At 37.6% G+C, this 21,082-nt stretch overlaps 1 protein-coding gene across 3 annotated transcripts in view; it reads right to left on the bottom strand.

The window, feature by feature from the left end:
• RAD50 (RAD50 double strand break repair protein) overlaps positions 1-21,082 on the bottom strand; it is an 88,599-nt gene that overhangs the window by 15,190 nt on the left and 52,327 nt on the right. For 2 of the 3 annotated variants that reach the window (XM_045488403.1, XM_045488425.1), the window contains 8 exons: positions 20,343-20,532; positions 19,807-19,933; positions 19,229-19,422; positions 17,291-17,401; positions 15,716-15,808; positions 15,525-15,638; positions 10,061-10,188; positions 8,549-8,773 (listed from right to left, as the gene is read on the bottom strand). In XM_045488403.1, the coding sequence (XP_045344359.1) occupies positions 8,549-8,773; positions 10,061-10,188; positions 15,525-15,638; positions 15,716-15,808; positions 17,291-17,401; positions 19,229-19,422; positions 19,807-19,933; positions 20,343-20,532 (1,182 nt within the window). The remainder of the gene's footprint in view (positions 1-8,548; positions 8,774-10,060; positions 10,189-15,524; positions 15,639-15,715; positions 15,809-17,290; positions 17,402-19,228; positions 19,423-19,806; positions 19,934-20,342; positions 20,533-21,082) is intronic. The other variant, XM_045488414.1, reaches the window with a different exon arrangement.

Raw genomic sequence — 21,082 nt, 5'->3', positions numbered from 1 at the left:
CATGACCTGTGCTGAAATCAAGAGTTGGATGCTCAACCAACTGAGTCACCGAGGATACTGTATCTTTAAAAATTCTTCTACTTCATGAGCTACTTCATTTGATTTGTAAACATTAGGAGTCTTGGGACCCTTCCCTTCTATAGTTCTATAGAACTATCTATAGTTCTCTCATGTAATCTGTGTGGCTTTAGATACTACATATATACGCTGATGATTCCCAAATTTATACCTTACTCCTCAAGTCTAGACTCTATACATCCAACTCCTTGATGTGCCTATAGGAACCTCATTCTCAGTTAAGTATCTGACTCTTGATTTTCGCTCAGGTCATGATCTCATTTGTGGAATCAGGTCCCTCCGGCTCTATGCTGACAGTGTGGAGCCTGCGTGGAATTCTCCCTTTCCTTTTTCTCTGCCCCTCCCCCGCTTGCTCTTTCTTTTAAAATAAATGAATAAACTTAAAAAAAAAAAGTGTCTAAAAAGCCTCTCGATTTTCCTTTCCAAATCCTGCCCATTTCAAGGAATCACAGTTTATTCCACCTTTTGCTTAAGTAAAATTATGTAGGAGCAATCTCTGATTTTTTTCTTTCCTTTTCCTCCCTTGCATTCAATTCAGAAGCAAGGCAGTCAACTCCCATTTCCAAAACAAATCTTGAGTCCATCTGCTTCTCTCCATTTTCACTCCTACCTCCCTAGTCTAGGCCACCACCATCTCTTGGATTAATAGAACAGTCTCCTCCACTAGTCTCATTTCTATTCTTGTCCCCCTACAATACATTTTGCAAATAGCAGCCAGTACAATATCTTCAAACTATGGATCAGATTATATTACTTCCCTACTTCAAACCCACCAGGGACTAGCTATCATACAGAGAATAAATGCAAGGGCACCACAGTCTGGGAACCATAGATCTCTGACCTCATTCCCCTGCTCACTATATTCTAACTATGCTTGCCTTCTTCCTAGTCCTTGAACTCCTCCTGTTCAAACTAGTCTTGGGGCCTATACATCAGATATTCTCTCCACCTGGAAGGCTTGCATCTCAGCTTTTTGCGTATGTTGTTCCCTGTCATGAGTCAGGCCCCAGCTTAAATGCCACATTCCGTTGCCTTAGAAAGACCTCAAGTAGCCCCTGAATTACACCTATCACTGAAGTTAATTTTGGGTAATCTTGGACTCTCTTCTCAACCTTGATAAATACTTGATCTTTACAGGTAGATTAAGGCTAACAGTATTCAATTAACATTAAACGTCCCTTCTGTTTAGCTCCCACCCTTGAAAAATTTGGTCTCAAAGAATGTTTAAATAGAAAGAGAAACCTACATGTTCTTAAAGTTCCACAGTACTAGTAAAGAATAGACAGTATAAGAATTTATATAGGGGCATCTGGGTGGCTTAGCTGGGTGAGTGTCTGACTCTTGATTTTGGGTCAGTTCATGGTCTCATGGTTGTGGGACTAAACCCCACATATGTTTGGGATTCTTTCTCTCCTCTCCACCCCTTCCCCCCTAGTGCATGTACTTGTGCTCGCTCTCTCTCTTCCCTCAAAATAAACTTTAAAACCTTAAAATCATTGAAAAAAATAATTTATATTAAAGAATGGAAGATGACAAAGAAAGCTGCCTTAAATGGCCTCTTAGTTTTCCTTATAACTCTGACCCTATACTATTATAACTGAGTTAAAAAAATATCCATTTTATAGATAAGGAAACTGAACCCCAGGACACTTAAATAATTTGCTAAATGTCAAACGTCAGAATATGAATTAAAGTAGTCTCCATAGAAAATACTTTTAACCATCTATTACAAATTTTTTAGGCTTTAAAAAGGAAGAATTTGCCAACTTTTACAAAAACATTTTCCGCTTTGTAAGGTTTTTATTTTTTCAAGACAACCAATTTAAGTTACCCTACTCTATAAAAGAGGTTTTTAATGATAAAAATCTCTTAGGATTCTTGTCTCTTGAAATAAACTTGCCTTACTAGGAGTAGGTCTCCTATTTCTTAGTGCTTAGAAAATGTTTGACAAGTTTACTGGGCATCTGCAGCATCTGTTGCTTAAGAACTAAAAAAGTAAAAAGCTTCCTAAAGGCATAAATATAGGAGGTAGCTGAAAAGACTAAAAAGAATCTGGAAGGCAAAAGGGGGAGGGGGGAGAAGACAATGTGTGTACATACAGTCTGCTGGGCAAGGATTTTTAATGTCTTGCTAGAGTTCTTGTTTCAAAATCTAGCATTTTGGGGTGCCAGGGTGGCTCAATTAAGTGTTTGATTTTGGCTCAGGTCATGACCTCACAGTTTGGGAGTTTGAGCCCCATATCAGGATCTCTGCTGTCAGCACAGAGCCTGCTTTGGATCCTATCTCTCACTCTCTCTCTGCCCCTCCTCCGCTGACACTCTCCCAAATAAAAACCATTAAAAACAAAAACAAAAATGAATAAACTGGAAAAAAAAAAAACCCTTAAATTTCAACACTTTAAATTACTGGGTCTAAAAACTAGGGGAGTTTCTGGGGCACCTGGGTGGTTCAGTGGGTTAAGTGTCCAACTTTGGCTCAGGTCATGTGATGATCTCAAGGGTTTGTGAGTTTGAGCCCCGTGTGGGGCTCTGTGCTGACAGCTCAGAGCCTGGAGCCTGCTTTGGATTCTGTGTCTCCCTCTCTCTCTGCTCCTCCCCCACTTGGTTCTCTCTCTCCCTCTCTCTCTCAAAAATAAATTTAAAAACTTAAAAAATAAAATAAAATAAAACTAGGGGCGTTTTCAAGATTCACAAAGGTTAAAAAACAAGAGTTCTCGCTTGGTGCATGCATACATTTCCATGAGCCTTTCTGGACCCAGGAAGCTGTGTAATGTTAACCTATTCACTCACGAGGAAAGAGAACAAAAGATGTATCCCTAGAATAACCAATAGCCCCACTAAGAGTTTTTGGAACTCCAAAAGTCTTAGTAGTATTCATTTCTAAAAAATGAATTAAAAAAAAATGACCAACAGAATTGGCTGATTCCCAGTTTTCACAGTAAAAGGATCTAACTTGTCTTAAAATATTATGAGCTTCCCCAAACTTGTATCATCCCAGGATATGGCTAGGTGATTCTGGGGCCACCTTAATTTTCATCATTAACTAAAATATCCTCATACTAAAAGCAAGGTCTTCCTGCCTTCCTGAGTCCTGTGATCTGAATGCCACTGCTGAGGCCGGTCTGCTGACTATGTACTTTCTGACCAGAAGAAAACTTAGAAGAGATCCTTCTGTATAGTTCTCTTACCACTGAGGAAGATATTTTCCTTTTCAGAAAACAACAAAATCTGAGGTAACTGATACTTCTGCTACAAATGCCTAGAAACAAGATCAAATTTTTAACAATAAGTAGTTTATATTCATAGTTCATAAGAAATAAAGGGAAATCCCTATGTGATGGAGACAAAGAAGAAAATGAAAACCAGAATAATCATCTGATACTGCAGCTAAACTTTATTATTATTATTATTATTATTATTATTATTATTATTATTATTATTATTTTCATAACCTTAGGATTGGGTAGTATCAACCAGAAGATGAGACATGGGCCCAAGTGAGGCACAAAGTTAGAAGTGATTCCCAACTTAAAGGCTGAGACTCTCTTTTTCTTTTTGAGAGAGAGAGGCAGAGGAAGACAGAGAGAGAATCCCAAGCAGGCTCCACCCTCAGTGTGGAGCCCAATGCGGGGCTCGATCCCACTACCATGAGATCATGACCTGAGCCAAAATCAAGAGCCATAGCAGGATGGGTTTAAGGTTCAGTATTTTACTACCAGTGTAGTTCAATAACTCCCAAATTGAGAAATTAACATAAAAACTGGACCCAGGTTAGTGTTATCTCTGGAACTCCTAGTAGATCAAAACCAAAACTGACTCTATGTCTATGTTAATAGGTAGCACAAATAGCAGCTAAAGAATTTGTGACCTGGAAAATATTTATGAGGAAGCGGGCCAGTTTATTACCAGTATATATAAATCTCTGTAGGTAAGGATGAGAAAGTCTATTTCTGTCTAAAGGGGGGAATAGAGAGAAATGAAGAAAGGATAGTATTTGAGGAGATAATACATGAGAACTTTCCAAAAGTGATGAAAGCTATCAATCTTCAGATCTATACAGTACTTGAACAGACTGAAAGAAAAATGCAGAATGATGGAGACAAATAAAAACCTTAAGAGAACAAAACTAGAGAACAAAGGCATATTACCACCAAAGGAATAATTAGATTGATTTCTCAACAGCAACCATAGAGGCCAGGATAAAATGTAATATTTTCAAAGTGGCAGGAAAACAAAAAAACACACCTCTCAATCTAGAACTCTCTGCCCAGCTAATATATCAAGATTGAGAGCAAAGACTTTCAGTGGCTGAAAGAGAATTCACTACCAACAATCCTACACTGAAAAAAATCAGTAAGGGTGGTACTTCGGGGGGGGGGGGGAGGGAAATGGAACCTAAAAAAGCAGAGCAGGATTTTTTTAAAAACTGGTAAACATGAGGGTTTATCCAAATAAGCACTGAGCGGGGCACCTGGGTGGCTCAGTCAGTTAAGTGTCTGACTTTGGCTCAGGTCATGATCTCACAGTTCGTGAGTTCAAGCCCTGTAAAGGGTTCATGTGCTGACAGCTCAGACCCTGACCCTGCTTCAGATTCTGTGTCTCCTCTCTCTCAGCCTTTCCCGGCTCATGCTGTCTCTCAAAAATAAAACAAGAAAATTTCAAAGAAACACTAAGTGTGAACCACCACCACAGCAGTAATTATCACTACTTTGAAAGGATAGAGAAACACTAAGAAAAGAAAATACTAGACAACAAAAACACTGCAGAGAAGATCATCCATATTCAGGAAGAAGATAAAGCAATTCACATTAAAGCCATGGTTTTTAAACTTTGATGTGCGTAAGAATTACCTAGAAGTTTTGTTAAAATACCACCTGCTTGGGGTGCCTGGGTGGCTCAGTCGGTTGAGTGTCCGACTTTGGCTCAGGTCATGATCTCACACTCATGACTTCAAGCCCCGCATCGGGCTCTGTGCTGACAGCTCAGAGCCTGGAGCCTACTTCAGATTCTGTGCCTCCCCCTCTCTCTGCCCCTCCCCTGCTCATGCTCTGTCTCTGTCTCAAAAGTAAAAATAAAAACATTGAAAAAAAAATGTTTTTAAATACCACCTGCTTGGCCTTGTCCCCCCAACACATCCAATCCAACAGGTCTAGAGCTCTGGAGCTGGGGGCTGAGAATTTGCACTTCTAATGAGTTCCAAGGTGAGGCTGATAATAATGCTTCAGGACCTCTTTGAAAATCAACAGCACTTGATTTTAAGTCAAATACACATATTAAAAATTTATAGGTAAATACCCAAATAAGTAAAGGAGACTATATCATTTACAATCCAGAGAAGGGAAAAATGAATAAACAAAAATAAATCAATCCCACCAAAGGCAAGTAAGTTGGGGGGGGGGGGTGGGGGAGAACTAAATACAACTCTATAAGTTATCATCCAAAATGAATTAAAATGACAATGAAAAAAAACCAAAGATGGTCAGATTGAATAAAAAACAAAATTCTACTATTTGTTGAATAGTAGTAATTAAGTCAGTCTCAGTAATGGCATAAAGACAAAGTAACCAGCGACACAGAACAGAAAACCCAGGACAGACTCACGCACGTAGGGAATTCTGATATATAACAGAGATGACACTTCAAATCATTGAGAAAAGGATTGACTATTGAATAAACAGAGCCAAAATGGCTGGTTATCAAGGGAAAAATGAAACTAGATTCCCACCTCTCACTTAGATAAAATCAACTTAGAATTAAATACTTACATGTAAATAGCAAAAACTAAAACTTTTAGAAGAAAATATAGTAGTAGGGTAGGATTTCTTAAGACACAAAAAGAACTAATTAGATTTGTGGGGCACCTGAGTGGATCAGTCGGTTAAGCATTCGACTTCAGCTCAGGTCATGATCTCACAGTTTGTAGGTTCGAGTCCTGCATCGGGCTCTGTGCTGACAGTTTGGAGCCTGGAGCCTGCTTCTAATTATGTGTCTCCTGCTCTCTCTGCTCCTCCCTTGCTTGTGCTCTGTTTCTCTCTCTCTCTCTCTCTCTGTCAAAAATAAACATTTTAAAAAATTAAAAAAAAAAAAATTTGTGGGGTGGCTGGGTGGCTCAGTCTGTTGAGCATCCAACTTCAGCTCAGGTCATGATCTCACAGTTTGTAAGTTCAAGTCCCTTGGTGGGCTCTCCTCTTTCATTAAACAGCCCACTTCGGGTCCTCTGTCTCCCTCTCTCTGCTCCTTCCCTGTTTGCGCTCTCACGCGCTCTCTCTCAAAAATAAACATTAAAAATAAATAAATAAAATTTAAAAAAAGATCTGTGAATTCAACTAACTTAAAATCAAACCTGTTCATTAAAAGACACTGTAGGGGCGCCTGGGTGGCGCAGTCTGTTAAGTGTCCGACTCCAGCCAGGTCACGATCTCGCGGTCTGTGAGTTCGAGCCCCGCGTCAGGCTCTGAGCTGATGGCTCAGAGCCTGGAGCCTGTTTCCGATTCTGTGTCTCTCTCTCTCTCTGCCCCTCCCCCGTTCATGCTCTGTCTCTCTCTGTCCCAAAAATAAATAAACGTTGAAAAAAAAAATAAAATAAAATAAAAGACACTGTAAGAAGGTGTAAAGATGAACATAAAAAGTTTGAGAAGATATTTATAATACATATAACTAAAAAAAAATTTAAATGCAGAAGAGATAAAGAACATATGCAGATCACTACCACTCTCATTAAGACATTAAAAATAGGTGAAAGACACAAGCATTTCAAACAGGAAAAAAAAAGATTAAACGTGGAAAGATGCTACAGAGAACAAACTGAGGGCTGCTGGAGGGGAGGTAGGTGGGTGGGGTTAAATGGATGATGGGCACAAAGGGGGGCACTTTTTTGGATGAGCACTGGGTGTCATATATAAGAAATGAATCAATGGGTTCTACTCCTGAAGCCAAGATACACTGTATGTTGTTAACTAACTTGAATAGAAAGAAAGAAAGAAAGAAAGAAAAGAAAGAAAGAAAGGGAAAAGGAAGAGAAGGAAGGAACAAAAGGAAGGAAGAGAAGGAAGGAACAAAAGGAAGGAAGATAGATCATCAGAAATCAGGAGACTGCAAATGAAGACCAAAATGATTTACCACTGTAAACCCATCAGATTCACTAAAACTAATAAACTGACAAAATCAGTGTGAGACGATGCATCAGAGAAAACCTTTACATTCTGCTAGCAGTGCAGTTTAAAGTCCTTGGAAGACAAATTTAACATTATTTTGTAAAATTTAGTGCCAACAATTTTATTCCTACGTATGCCTGAGACAATCTCATACTTTTGCTCCAGAGACATCACAAGAATGTTCCTAGCAGCAAAGGTTCTATCAGTAAAGACCTAAAAATAGCACAATACGTCCATCTCTAGGAAAATGGATACAGCATGGTGTATTTCCATGACAAAATTTTGTACATCAGAGAAAATGAATGAATGAACTATAGCTATAAACAACCTGAGTATATAAAAACCAGATAAAAAAGGCAAATCCTTGAAGAGGACACAGAATAGGGTATTTTTTTTTTTTTTAACTTTTTTTAACGTTTATTTTATTTTTGAGACAGAGAGAGACAGAGCATGAACGGGGGAGGGGCAGAGAGAGAGAGGGAGACACAGAATCGGAAGCAGGCTCCAGGCTCTGAGCCATCAGCCCAGAGCCCGATGCGGGGCTTGAACTCACGGACCATGAGATCGTGACCTGAGCTGAAGTGGGACGCCCAACCGACTGAGCCACCCAGGCTCCCTGATATTTTTTTTAAAAGCTCAAAAAAAAAAAAACCCCAAAGTACATATGATATAATTATTATTATTATTATTATTATTATTATTATTATTATTATTATTATTTTGAAGCAGAGAAAGCAAAAATCTATGTCAGTGGTTCTGGGGAGCGAAGAGGACAGAAGGTTGAGATGAGGAGCTACTAAGTGGATCCCACCTAGTAGTAATGCAAGAGTTCTTGGAATGGGTATGGAGGGTGGTATCAGGAGTAGTCTTTAAGATTTTTTTTTTTTTTTCAACGTTTATTTATTTTTGGGAGAGAGAGACAGAGCATGAACGGGGGAGGGGCAGCGAGAGAGGGAGACACAGAATCGGAAACAGGCTCCAGGCTCTGAGCCATCAGCCCAGAGCCTGACGCGGGGCCCGAACTCACGGACCGCGAGATCGTGACCTGGCTGAAGTCGGACGCTCAACCGACTGCGCCACCCAGGCGCCCCAGTCTTTAAGATTTTAATGCTTTAAAACTTAACTTTGTAACTTAAGCATGCATGTGTATATGTACACACACACACGTGTGTGTGTGTGTGTGTGTGTACACATATTTATTTCCATTCTTTGGTATGTATCAACTATATATAAAAAAAAGTAAAAAAAAGGGAAAATATGACTAAAACATGCTAGCCGATACTGCTGTGGAAACCAAATCCCCAGTCCAATACTTACTGGTCAAGGGTCTTATAATAAATGTCCAGATCCTTGTTCACAAGCTCTGTTGTTCTCATGACAATCATCATTTCCCTGTACTTTTCCTCCGCATCCCGAAATTGAGGTTCTCGAAGTTCTCTCTTAAAATGTATAATTTCTTCCTCATAACCTTTCTGTCGCCCTATTGCCAAACTGTGATTTCTTTTTATATTATCTATTTTTTCTTCCAATTTCTGATGTTCACTACAGAAGGTAAAAATGACAATTAAAGACAATTTTTAGCTTTTAGCAGCCTGAAATGGAAAAGCTGGATCTTTTTAGATATATAATAAGTCTCCTTATTAAGGCTTTAGTACTAAAGAAAATTTTCTTCCTTCCCAAATCTCTGAAGCATCCAGGTTTCTAAACAGCTGATTTCTGTGTGCCAAATAAGGAACTCTGAACACTGAACAAATTCCTTACTTTAAGCACTAACCTAAAAAAAAGTGCTGTCTGTGATTAAATTACAAATTCACAAAATTCTGACTGTGAACCAAGAATGCACAATTATCAACACTGAGAAGTTACTAAGAAGGGTCATCATTTTGTTCACAGTACATCAGAGACAAAATACAGTTTCATCTCAAACTATTAGTTTCTGTGGTATTAATAAAAGTTTGTAATCTACAAAATCTTACTTGCCCAAATAGAAGCATAATTATAACCCCAAAAGGTAAAATACACAAACTTTTCTGATAAGTTGGGAGGTAATGCAGATTTGAATATGTGTTTTAAAAACCTTACTCATTTAACAGTTATGTATTAAGCACCTCTTATTAAGCACTGTTCTCCAGTTTATGGACAGTCTTACAGAACTGGCCTGATTATGTTTTGTTGATATTTCTGTTGCACGCTAGTTGAAGACAGATTGGAAAAAGATCAGACCTACTTAGTAGTCTGAATGAATATAGACATCACTGTTATGTACCAGGCACAGAAGAAATTATAAAAATACCTGGCTTTTCTTCAGTAGCAAAGAATAAATTGTTTCGATTTTAAGTATCTTCTAAAAGCTTCACTCTTTCAACTTCAACACTGGGAGTGCTAACAATGCAATGTTAAAGAGCTGAGGCTTGGGAGCTAGGATATCTGGGTCACATTCCAGGCCTTCATCATAATTTCCTGTGGATTTTTTTTTCTGGGTCTCAATGTCCTAATGCTTTAAAAATGAGACTGAAGATGAAGAGCTCTTCCAGTTATAAAGTTTGATTTTTTCAATATATGAAAGAGATTTTTAAATAGCTAACTGGGGAGATCTGGGGACTTCGCATTTTTAATCCTGCCCATCACTCCAGTATGACTACAAATTCTTTATCACTTCTTTGGTAATTCAATTCGTAAAGCCCTGACATATAGTTGCATAAAAAAAATCCATTCACCTCCCTGTAAGCCTCAAGGTACACTTATGCTAAAATTCTTTTTTAAAAAACATACTGAATATTGTTTACATTTCAATAAAAAGACCTTTAAAGGCTCCTTTTAAAAACATACTTTTTCATTTGTAAGACCTGCATTTGACCCATTTCCTTCAAATGCTGTTTTCTTTCTTCTTCAACTTCTTTTAGTTCCTCATTTCTTTTTCTTAAAGTAAGGTTATCTTGTAGCCATCTTTCTTGTATCTAAATAATATTAAATTGGTTAACAAAAACAATCAAGTTACCAACATGAGACTCAATATACAGCTGTTGACAGGTGGTACTAATTCTGCCTTTACTTGGAATCATGTTAAACTCAACAGAGTGGGAATAAGCCAGTGTGAAGGGATCTCGAGGCCTGGAAAAATCTGGCTGGCTCATAAATACACAAAACAGATATTTAAAAGATGAAATAAAAGAATATAACTAGATGTTGTAGTATTTTATACTTAATGCCTCATTGGATCATCTTGCATGGGAACCCCACAAGAGAGACGACTGATATAAAAGATCACAAGAGAGAAATAATACTATCAGTCTCCCCCACTTTTTTTCCCCTATTTGTATCTGTCCCCTAACATGTACCAAGGTTGTAAGAAGTGTTAGGTATGTCAGATAGACCTTTACTTTCAAGCTGACAAATGATAGTCACAAGACAGTCAGAAATTTCACAAAAATAGTATATATCTACATAGTGATGACACTTTCCCTGGCCATTGAACTGAATTGAAAAATTTAAAAGTTGGCAGGTCTGAGTACTTCTGTCCTTAAAAAAGAAACGCAGTCATTTAGAGGCAGCGACAACACCAACATAATTATTTCAGTAATTACCCCGGTGATTGTGGACTAGGCTGTCAAGAGCCAAAACAAATAGCTTATAAGGTGACTCTTTGGAATGTAGACAAAAAAATCTTGCAGAAACAGGTTTGGCTCATAAAAGCCTGAATATAGGAAACTCATCCCAAGTTCACAGTCTGGACTTTTCAAAGAGGAAGCTAGGACCCTCTTGCAGTAATCCTTGCAACTGAAATAAACTCAGTGGTGTGGGAAGTGGGAGGGAGGGGCAGACTTGTGGCAGTTATCTTCTTGCCAACAGTAATGGCACAGGAATTACTAAGGAATAAGGATCTGGGAGGTGGGTGAGAAGAAGGGAAGCCCAGGACTTCTGTCACATGCTTAAGTCTCCCATCTATGATTCAGTAATTTGAGATAGGTATTTTCTTAAACTGTCATTAAGGCCACCTTCAGTTTTCCTGCAAACAGTAATACAAATATACATATAAATGATACAGTTGTAAATGTCCTTTTGTTGCCAAGGCAACCTAATGTACCACTGCAGCTGCTGTGACTTTCAAAAATTCTCCCATAGTAGACTATGCTTGGACTTTTTCATTATTAGTAACAGAAAGCTAAGCATTTCTTTCTTTCTTTTTTTTTTTTTTAAGGTCAGCTTTTAGTTGCCCTTAACTGTCATTCTGGAAGACAGTATACAGCACGGTAGTTAAGGAGCAAAAGTTTTGGACTCAGGTACATCTAGGCTCAAATCTCAGCATTACAAAGCTCTCATATTTGATGACTTTGGGAAAATTAGTTTAAATTCTGAGCCTCAGTTTACTTATAAGATGGTGATAATAATACCACCTGTCATACAGAGCTGATATGAAGATTAAATGAGTGAACATATGTAACCAGCACAGTGCCCGGCTCAGTAATTGATAGGGAAAAGCTTTTTGGGTTAAATGTGTCCTTGAGAATTCCAATTATTGTTTACAAAACAAACTACTGGAGAAAGAGAAAAGAAAGCCAGATGCAGTTATAATACAACAGAACTGCTTTTCTGTTATAGGAGCAATTTGACAATGTAAGGTCAAGTTCTCCTTCTATTGCTGCTTTTGTGACCTGGGGCAAGACAGGTCACCTCCAGTTCCTTTCATCTAAAAAAGGAGGGAGGCAGGTTATTAAACTACCAAATTTTTTATTCTGTGGACTAAATTTAGTAGAGCTTAATCATGAAATAAGGTACTGTTAGGCTCAATTTTAAATATTAACTCCAGTCATCCAGCCCAGATGACAGTTAATGCATGCAGTGGGATACCTAAAGCAAACCTAAAAATTAGCTGCCTCCTAGGCAACTTTGATAGAATAGCACACTGAATAGATGCAGTTCAATGCCCATCAAGTCTGGTTGGGAAAAAGACCATGTAATTCTAGAGGATAGCTTGGAAGCTCTCAATGCTCTAGCTCAGTGACTGATAGATCAGAACCCCTGGGGAACTTTAACAAAGCATACATGCCTCTGCTCATGCCCCAGAAATTCTGATTTATTGGCCTATAATGGAAACCCAGACATGTATATTTTTAATAACACAGGTGATTTTTTTTTTTTTTTTTAGAAAACTGAGATGTAATTCATATACCATACAAGTCACCATTTTAAAGTGTGTAACTCAGTGGTTTTAGTATATTCACAAGATTATGCCACAATTACTACTATCTTATTTCAGAACATTTACCACCCCCGAAGGAAATACACTAACACATTAGCAGTCACTTGATTCCCTTCTCTCTCCTTCCCCTAGCCTCTGGCAACCCTAATTTGCTTTCTGTCCCTATGGATATCTGCATTTCATATAGAAAGAATAATACAGTATGTGGTCTTTTGTGATTGGATTCTTTGATCACTTAGCATGTTGTTTTCAAGGTTTACCCATGTTGTAGCATATATCAATATTTCATTCCTTTTTGAGGCTGAATAATTTTCCATGAATGAGGGTTAATGTTATGTGTCAACCTGACTGGGCCATGGGGTGCTTAGACATATGTTTGGAAATGTTGGTGGAACATTATTCTGAGTATGTCTTGAAATTAACATTTGAATTGGGAGACTAAAACAGACTGTCCCCCCTGCCCCCGCAATGTGGGTGAGCCTCATCACATTAACTGACAATGACCTGACAAGAACAAAAACCTCCAAGTAAGAGGTGACTTCGCTGGCCTGAATGTCTAAGCTGGAACAGTGGTCTTTTCCCGCCTTTAGGCTTGAACTGAAACCTTGGCTCTCCTAGTTCTCAGGCCTTCAAACTCAGCCTGGAACTATACCATTGGCTTCCCTTGGTCTCCATCTTGCCAACTACAGATCTTGGGAGTTCTCAGACTCTACAATCACGTGAGCCAATTCCTTATAATAAACTCCTTTATATAAATTTGTATATAGGTATATATCCTATTGGTTCTGTTTCTCTGGAGAACCCTAATACATATGGATATACTACATTTATCCATTCATCAGTTGATGACCATTTGGGTTATTTCCATATTTTGACTACTGTGAATAACGCTGCTATGAATATTCTTATACAAGTTTTTATGTGAACATGTTTAAAATTTTTTTGGTTGTATCCTGGGAGTGGTAAACCCAAGTGATTCTAATGGGTGCCCCTAGTTCTCTAAACACTCCAACATTTATCTTAGGCTTTAATCACACCACCTTCCAAAGAACACCTCATCAAGGAAAGATAAAAAAAAGATGCTGAAACACACTGTGTGGGGGGGAAAAAAAAATGCAGGGCACCTGAGTAGCTCAATTAGTTAAGCATCTGACTTTGGCTCAGGTCATGATCTCACAGTTCTGGGAGTTCCAGCCCAGCATCAGGCTCTATGCTGACAGCTCAGAGCCTGGAGCCTGCTTCGGATTCTGTGTCTCCCTCTCTCTCTCTGCCTCCTGCCCCCCCCCCCCCCAAATAAATAAACATTAAAAAAATTTAAAAGCCCCAAGACATTAGCTAAAGACCTATTTTTATTAATCTACACAGTGTCCTTCCTCCTTGCCATAAATGCCTATGGGAGACATTTTTCTCTGGTTTGATTATGGGGAACTGGTTTCGTTTCAGCTGAGACAATGTAAATCTTAACTTTGTGACTTCCCATCTTCATGTGACTACTAAAATCTTTAACAAGCATATCACATTTCATGGGCTACATTTATATACTTACTACTCTCCTGGTTTTACCTTCTTGTCCATATTTCCATAGAGTCTCATTTTTCCACTAACTTAAAATGTTATTTGGCATTGCTCTATGTATATAACTTACTAAATAATTTCTGGAACAAGGAAGGTTACAAAAGTAAACTAATACAGTCAGATCTACTAAAGTTTAGACCATCAACTTAAGGGTCACAAATGGGCAAATCTTAATGACCTCTACATATGTTTATATATGGAGGAACATGAACAATTTATAGACTGTGATTTTAAATAGACCATCCCTATGTAAACTAGTGATTAACTAAACGTTGTTATACACACCATCATATATTTATAGTTATTCAGCATTTATTAGATGGCAAAGATTTACTTTTTTTTAAAATATTTTATTTAAAAAGAAACTTTATTATTTTTAAGGAATCTCTACAACTAACATGGGCCTTGAACTCACAACCCTGAGATCAAGAACTGCATACCCCACTGACTGAGCCAGTCAGGCACCCCTAGGTGGTAGAGATTTACTTTTCACTAATATTTATATATTTGAAATACCTGGCACTATGGCTAGAAGCCCTGCAGACAGGTGACAGAGCTAATCTTCAAAAAGATTTTTAACCATCATTTATAAGTAGGTGATTAAAGCACTCATATAGCAAATTTTGTTTAAAACAGCAGGAAGAAAGAAATGATAGAGCTTTTAAAGACATTAACTACAATGCTTACATAAGGAATTATCTTTAACAAGATAATTTCTCAATGTGATTTTAATTACAATGCAGAAATTAATTTCCTTAATAGGGAAAATGAAATAGGAATCAATTGAAAAATGACTTAATATATAGATATTTTGGATGTAACTTTTAAGATTATTATACCTCCATCCTTGTTTTGTGTGACTTTATCTTGCATTAAGAAAAGAAATAAAAAATAAAGATATATGTAGGATATTCATTGCCACCACTTGCAATAAGAAAAAAGTAATCAATTTACAGTACACACACAAAATGGAGTATTTCATCATCATTACAAAGAATGTGGTGGGTGGATGAGATGACCTGGTATGTAAGACCAAATTGCGCTAAGTGAAAAAAGGTGTAGAATATCAATGGTATGATCCCATATGTAAAAAGTATATATATATATATATATATATATATACACACACACACACACACACACACGTACACACAGATATTGATCTACCCACCTGTTGATATGAATAAGCAACTTCCATAAGTACAAACAAAAAACTGTTACCAGTAATGACATCCAGGAGTGAGACCGGGAATTGGCAGAGGGGAGGGAGAATTTTAATTTATAAAATTAGTTTAATTTTATGTTTAAAATTTTATATTTAAAATCTTTTATGTTTATACTTTTACTAAATGTGTCTTTTATGAGAAATAAAATTGAAAGGAAGAAAAGACTATGTTCTTACAACTGCTTTTCTCTGTATGTATTTTTATCCAACGGATCTACTGAAAGTAAAAGTAAAAATGAAAACATAAAGACTGGCATAAGTGATATCATAAGCTACTAACAAAAAAGACCTACCTTCTGTGTATCAATATCTTGTCTCATGATTCCCATCTCTTTATTTATATTTTCTTTGTGTTTCTCACATTCACTTAGTTGAGTTATCACTTTATTAAGTTCATTTTCTTTTTGCTACAAAAAAGAAAATTCTTTGAAGAATTTTTACAAGAAAAAAAATTATAAGTAAATAATTTTAAGTTTTAAATTACCTTCTTATAGTCATCTTTCCCATCTTGAATATAATTCTCAATGTCCTTCATATAACCATGAATATTTTTAACTTTCTCTTTGATATCATTCGTCTGTGAAAAAATATTTTAGTATTTATTTAATACTAATGTTTATTTATACCAGAGCATTTAAGAAGATTTATTTCCAAGGAAATAAGGTAACAAAAACTTCTTAGATGAACACAGTGAAACACTGGCTTAGAAGCTGGAGCTTTGTGCTCCAGTTTCCATCAACTGCAAATGTTATAATCTGAGATAATTCCCTTTACTGTTTATGGGATTGGATTAAAGAAATCTCTATTCTCAACTTCTATTTTAGATCAAGAAGCAAAATAATTTAATATTAATCCTTACTCTAACAAGAAGTTTTTTAAAGTTTATTTATTTTGAAAGAGGGGGGAAGAGAGAGACAAAGAGGCAGAGAGGGACAGAGAGAATCCCAAGCAGGCTCTGCACTGTCAGCACAGAACCTGTGTGGGGCTCAAACCCACGAACCATGGTATCATGATATGAGCTGAAACCAAGAGTCAGACACTTAACCAAATGAGCCACCCAGGTGCACCCAGAATTTTTTTAATTTTTTAAAGTTTATTTATTTTGAGAGAGAGAGAGAAAGTGGAGCAGGGGCAGAGAGAGAGGGAGAGAGAGAGAAAGAGAGGGAGAGGGAAAGAGAGGGAGAGGGAAAGAGAGGAGAGGGACAGAAAGGGAGGGAGGGGGAGGGGGAGGGAGAGGGAGGGAGGGAGAGAGACAGGGAGAGAAAGGGAGAGAGAGGGAGGGGGGGGAGGGGGAGAGAGAGAGAGAGAGACACACACAGACACTCCCAAGCAGGCTCTGTGCTGTCAGTGAAGAGCCTGACACAGGGCTTGAACCCACGAACCTCAAGACCATGACCTGAGCCAAAACCAAGAGATGGACGCTTAACTGACAGAGCCACCCAGGCAGCACCCCCCAAGAATTCTTTTTAATGTTGTTTGTTTATTTATTTATTTATTTATTTAAAACGTTTTATTTATTTTTGAGACAGAGAGAGACAGAGCATGAATGGGGGAGGGTCAGAGAGAGAGAGGGAGACACAGAATCGGAAACAGGCTCCAGGCTCTGAGTCATCAGCCCAGAGCCCGACGCGGGGCTCGAACTCACGGACCGCAAGATCGTGACCTGGCTGAAGTCGGACGCTTAACCGACTGTGCCACCCAGGCGCCCCAATGTTTGTTTATTTTTGAGAGAGAGACAGAGCACAAGCAGGGGAGGGGCAGAGACAGAGGGAGATACAGAATCTGAAGTAGACTCCAGGCTCCAGCTGTCACCAAAGACCCTGATGTGGAGCCTAAACCCACAAAGTGCAAGATCATGACCTGACCTGACATCGGACGCTTAATCGAATGAGCCACCAGGCACCCCTAATGAGAATTTTTAATGTCAGGATTATGTCACAAATCTCAAAATACTATTTATCTTATGTTTTTAATTTCATGTGAAATGCTAGTATCTAACATCATGCTCTGAACATAAGTTTAATATATGTATATAACAAAAATATAAATGAAATCTTACTTTATCCTGTGCTATTTTGTTGCTTGCATTTTTTTTATTGATTAATTCTTCTTTTTCCTGCTGGAACTTCTCCAATGTTGTTTCTAAAGGGCTTAACTGCTCTTTAGCATCCTAAAAATACAAAATACAGAATTTTATATTATATTCCATTATCTTATTTCAGGTGTCAGACTTTATAGTCCTAATTAAAGTACTTTGTATGTACCAGGCTTTAAAAATTAACTCATTTGCTCCTTCCAAACACTCTATATAAACCCTACCATCCCATATTTCAGATCAGTAAACAGGCATACAAATGATTTGAGGTCACAACAGCCAGTAAATGAAGAATCCAGTATCCAAATTTCGTTTAGCTCCAGAGTCGTCGTCTTAGCCCTTATGCTATATACTACTTCAGCCAATGACTTGATTCCTAATCCAGGCCATGTGCTCCCAGTTATATGGGCATGTGCCTTCAGGTATAAGTTTTTATGAGTTTGTAGGGGCACATGTCAACTCTAAGTGGCCAAAGAAGAGGAATGCTTTTCAGGTCAGGACTCTCTTTTACAGATGGGAATATGATGATAACAGATAGTTTTGTCCTTAAGCTTACTTTGCTAAGGCTAAATAGATATTTTATGGTAATAAAAACATACAGGTATAATGATGTTGGTGTGTCCACACCTATTTTGGAAGGAAAGTAACAAACTATTTTACTAATCAGGAGTCTACATTATTCAGCCTTGTAACATCTCTATAGCATAATTACATGATAATCAATGTTCAAAACATGAGCCTCAAGCACTTTAAGATAACTAATGAAATATCTAATGAACCCATAAAAGTAGAGACAATTCTTTAGTATTACTTGAGTGTTAGGTATATGTTTTCGTAACGAGAAGAGGTATGGTGTAGTGTGAAGTCCAATGTCTTAGACACTGAAAACCTATCTGAAAACCCTGCCTCCTACTAGCTGCATGAACTTGGCTAAGACATGGGACATCTGTAAGTCTCAATCTCTTTTGTATAAAAGAGATTATAGCCACATATCTCAAAAGGATTACTAAGACACTGAACTCTTTAATGTCAAAGGGCTTCATTAACAGAAAAAAAAATTATACAAATGTAAGGTATTACTATTTAAAATTTTTTTTTTAATGTTTATTTATTTTTGAGAGACAGAGACAGAGTGTGAGTGGTGGAGGGGCAAAGAGAGAGAGAAAGACACAGAATCTGAAGAGGCTCCAGGCTCTGAGCTGTTAGCACAGAGCCCAACGTGGGGTTTGAACTCACAAGCCGTGAGATCACGACCTGAGCCAAAGTCGGCTTAACCGACTGAGCCACCTAGGCGCCCCAAGGTATTACTATTTTATATCACACTCTAAGCCTCTGATAATTTATAGTAAAAAAATACTTAAGAAACATTTATAACATTTAATGACAGGTTCAGTAATTTATTTAGTGCCCAGTGAATGTTTATAATTATGAAAAAAACTAGGTAAGATTGTTATTTTGATTAATTAGATAAGGAATGCCAAATGATTTCCATTCCACGTGCCTGCTCACTACACTGGGAAGGACTCTGAGACTACATCTCGAATCAAACAGAAAAAGTGTTATGAGTGGGAGGCAGTGTCTGCCATGGATAGAGTAATCTGCAGGTAAGACAAATGTCCCATACAATCATGTATGTAGTTAGCCAGCCACGCGCTGACCACCTCCAATGACAGGAAATTCACTAATTAACCAGGCAGCCAATTCTTGCTTATTATGGCCAAAATCCTCCCAGACATCTTTACCTATTAGTACAAGTTCCATCACCTAGGAGCCATGCAAAGAATTATACTATTTTCATTTGATCCTCACAATATCCATAGTTTTAGCCACTACAGCAATAAAGAGCACTTCATGTGTTTGAACTAAGGTAAAAAACACATATGTATGTATGGATCTTTTTACCTTTATCTCTCTGAATAAGGACTGAACTTCAGTGGATAATTCCACAGTCTGCTCCTCCAGTTGCTGACGACGTTGTAAATTAGTGGATATCTGAAGTTTCTCTGACTTCAGTTCATTTGTTGTACTCTTTAAGTGTTGAATCTGTTCCTGCTGGTCCTGTATAAGCTTACGATTCAATTCAATCTTACTGGAAACTGCATCAAAATACATTCATACCGTGACTAATGTTAAGGATACAGAAAATACTACAAACAGCAACCTTCCTTATATGGATTCTATGGAATTCACACAGGCTGAGTTTCCATGGGTCCCACCCCCTGTAGTAAAAGTGCTACAAAACCCCTCTTGACCAGCCATGGGTAAGGATCACAGGGCAGAAACAGTAGAGCTCCTCTGACACTTATCATTCAAAACCTCCCGTCATTTAAAATTTGTTGTGCAAAGCAAGGAAACTTTTCTCTTTTGAGAAAAGAGTGGATATACTGTGGACTGGAAGAACATAACAGATACAAAATTTATGATAAAAAGCATAAGCTGGGATCAAGTCTCTATGCGTACATGAAGACAGACTCTATTACCTGTATCTAACTTGTGTTGTTTTTCTTGTTTCTCCTGGTTTACTTGCTGGACAGTTCTGCCCAAGTCTAGTCCTTGTAGCTTAGCTGCTTGCTGTGCAATTTTTCTTTCAACATCTTTAAGTTCCATCTTAAGAATAAAAGTTATTTCCTTTAACAAACTTGCTACATTATAATTATTCAAAATCTTAAAAAATTGCTATTATTTTAAAATCTAAATCTGCAACTAATTTCAGATATAATTTTAACAAAGTTTAATAGGATGAAATGAATTTTAATAACTTAAATGACAAAAGCAAACTGACTAAAATGAAAATAAACAGGACTACTTCTTAACTCTCATATTTATGAATGAAACATTGAAACCCAGGAATGTAAAGTTTAAGCAGTACTCACTCAGACTATCTGCAGTTCAGGACAGGGAACTCTAAATGCAAACTATACGTGAACACGATGTACTGTTTTTTACCACTCTCACATTTCACATTTAAAACACCAGGAAACAAGTTTTATTCTGCCTTAAACTACAATAAACTTACCTGGAATCTTTCCATAATTGTAACATCTGTCAGGCATACTTTAGCACTTTCTTCTTCAGGCATTATTGTGCCCAAGAGAGTTTCCTGTTCTTCTATGTCATTCTTTAAGCGCTGTATGTCTCTGTTGACATTTTGCAGTTTGTTTCTTAATTCTGGTATTTCCTTCTCCTTCAAATCAATTATGCTTTGCCTTAACAGGGAACACACAATTAAAAATAAGCTATGTAATGTTTTTTTTATCATGAAACGGAAGTCCTAAATTTTTGGCAAGAATATCATAGAAGTGACTGTACCCTTCTCAGGGCATCTCATCAGTGAGGACATGATGTCATTACATCTTATTACTAGAGATGTTAATCTTGTTCACTTAGGTAACATGGTATCAGCCAGATTTATCTGCTATAATGTTACTATTTTTCTCTTTGTAATTAATAACTTATATTACGAGAAATATGTTGGGACTATGTCATTATCTCATTTCTTCTCAAACTTAAGAAAAGTTTTTTTTTTAAATGCTTGTTTATCTTTGAGAGAGAGACTGTGAGCAGGGAAGGGGCAGAGAGAGAGAGGGGACAGAGGATCCAAAGCAGGCTCTGCATTGACAGTAGAGAGCCTGATGCAGGGCTTGCATGAACTCATGAACCATGAGATCATGACCTGAGCTGAAGTTGGATACTCAACTGACTGAGCCACCCAGGTGCCCCTCAAATTTCTGCCCACTCATTTTAATATCCGATGGC

This window comes from Leopardus geoffroyi, chromosome A1, assembly GCF_018350155.1.
Source record: "Leopardus geoffroyi isolate Oge1 chromosome A1, O.geoffroyi_Oge1_pat1.0, whole genome shotgun sequence".
Lineage (NCBI taxonomy): Eukaryota > Metazoa > Chordata > Mammalia > Carnivora > Felidae > Leopardus > Leopardus geoffroyi.
Note: the sequence above shows the minus strand (reverse complement) of the source record. Positions and strands in the feature narration are given on the sequence as shown.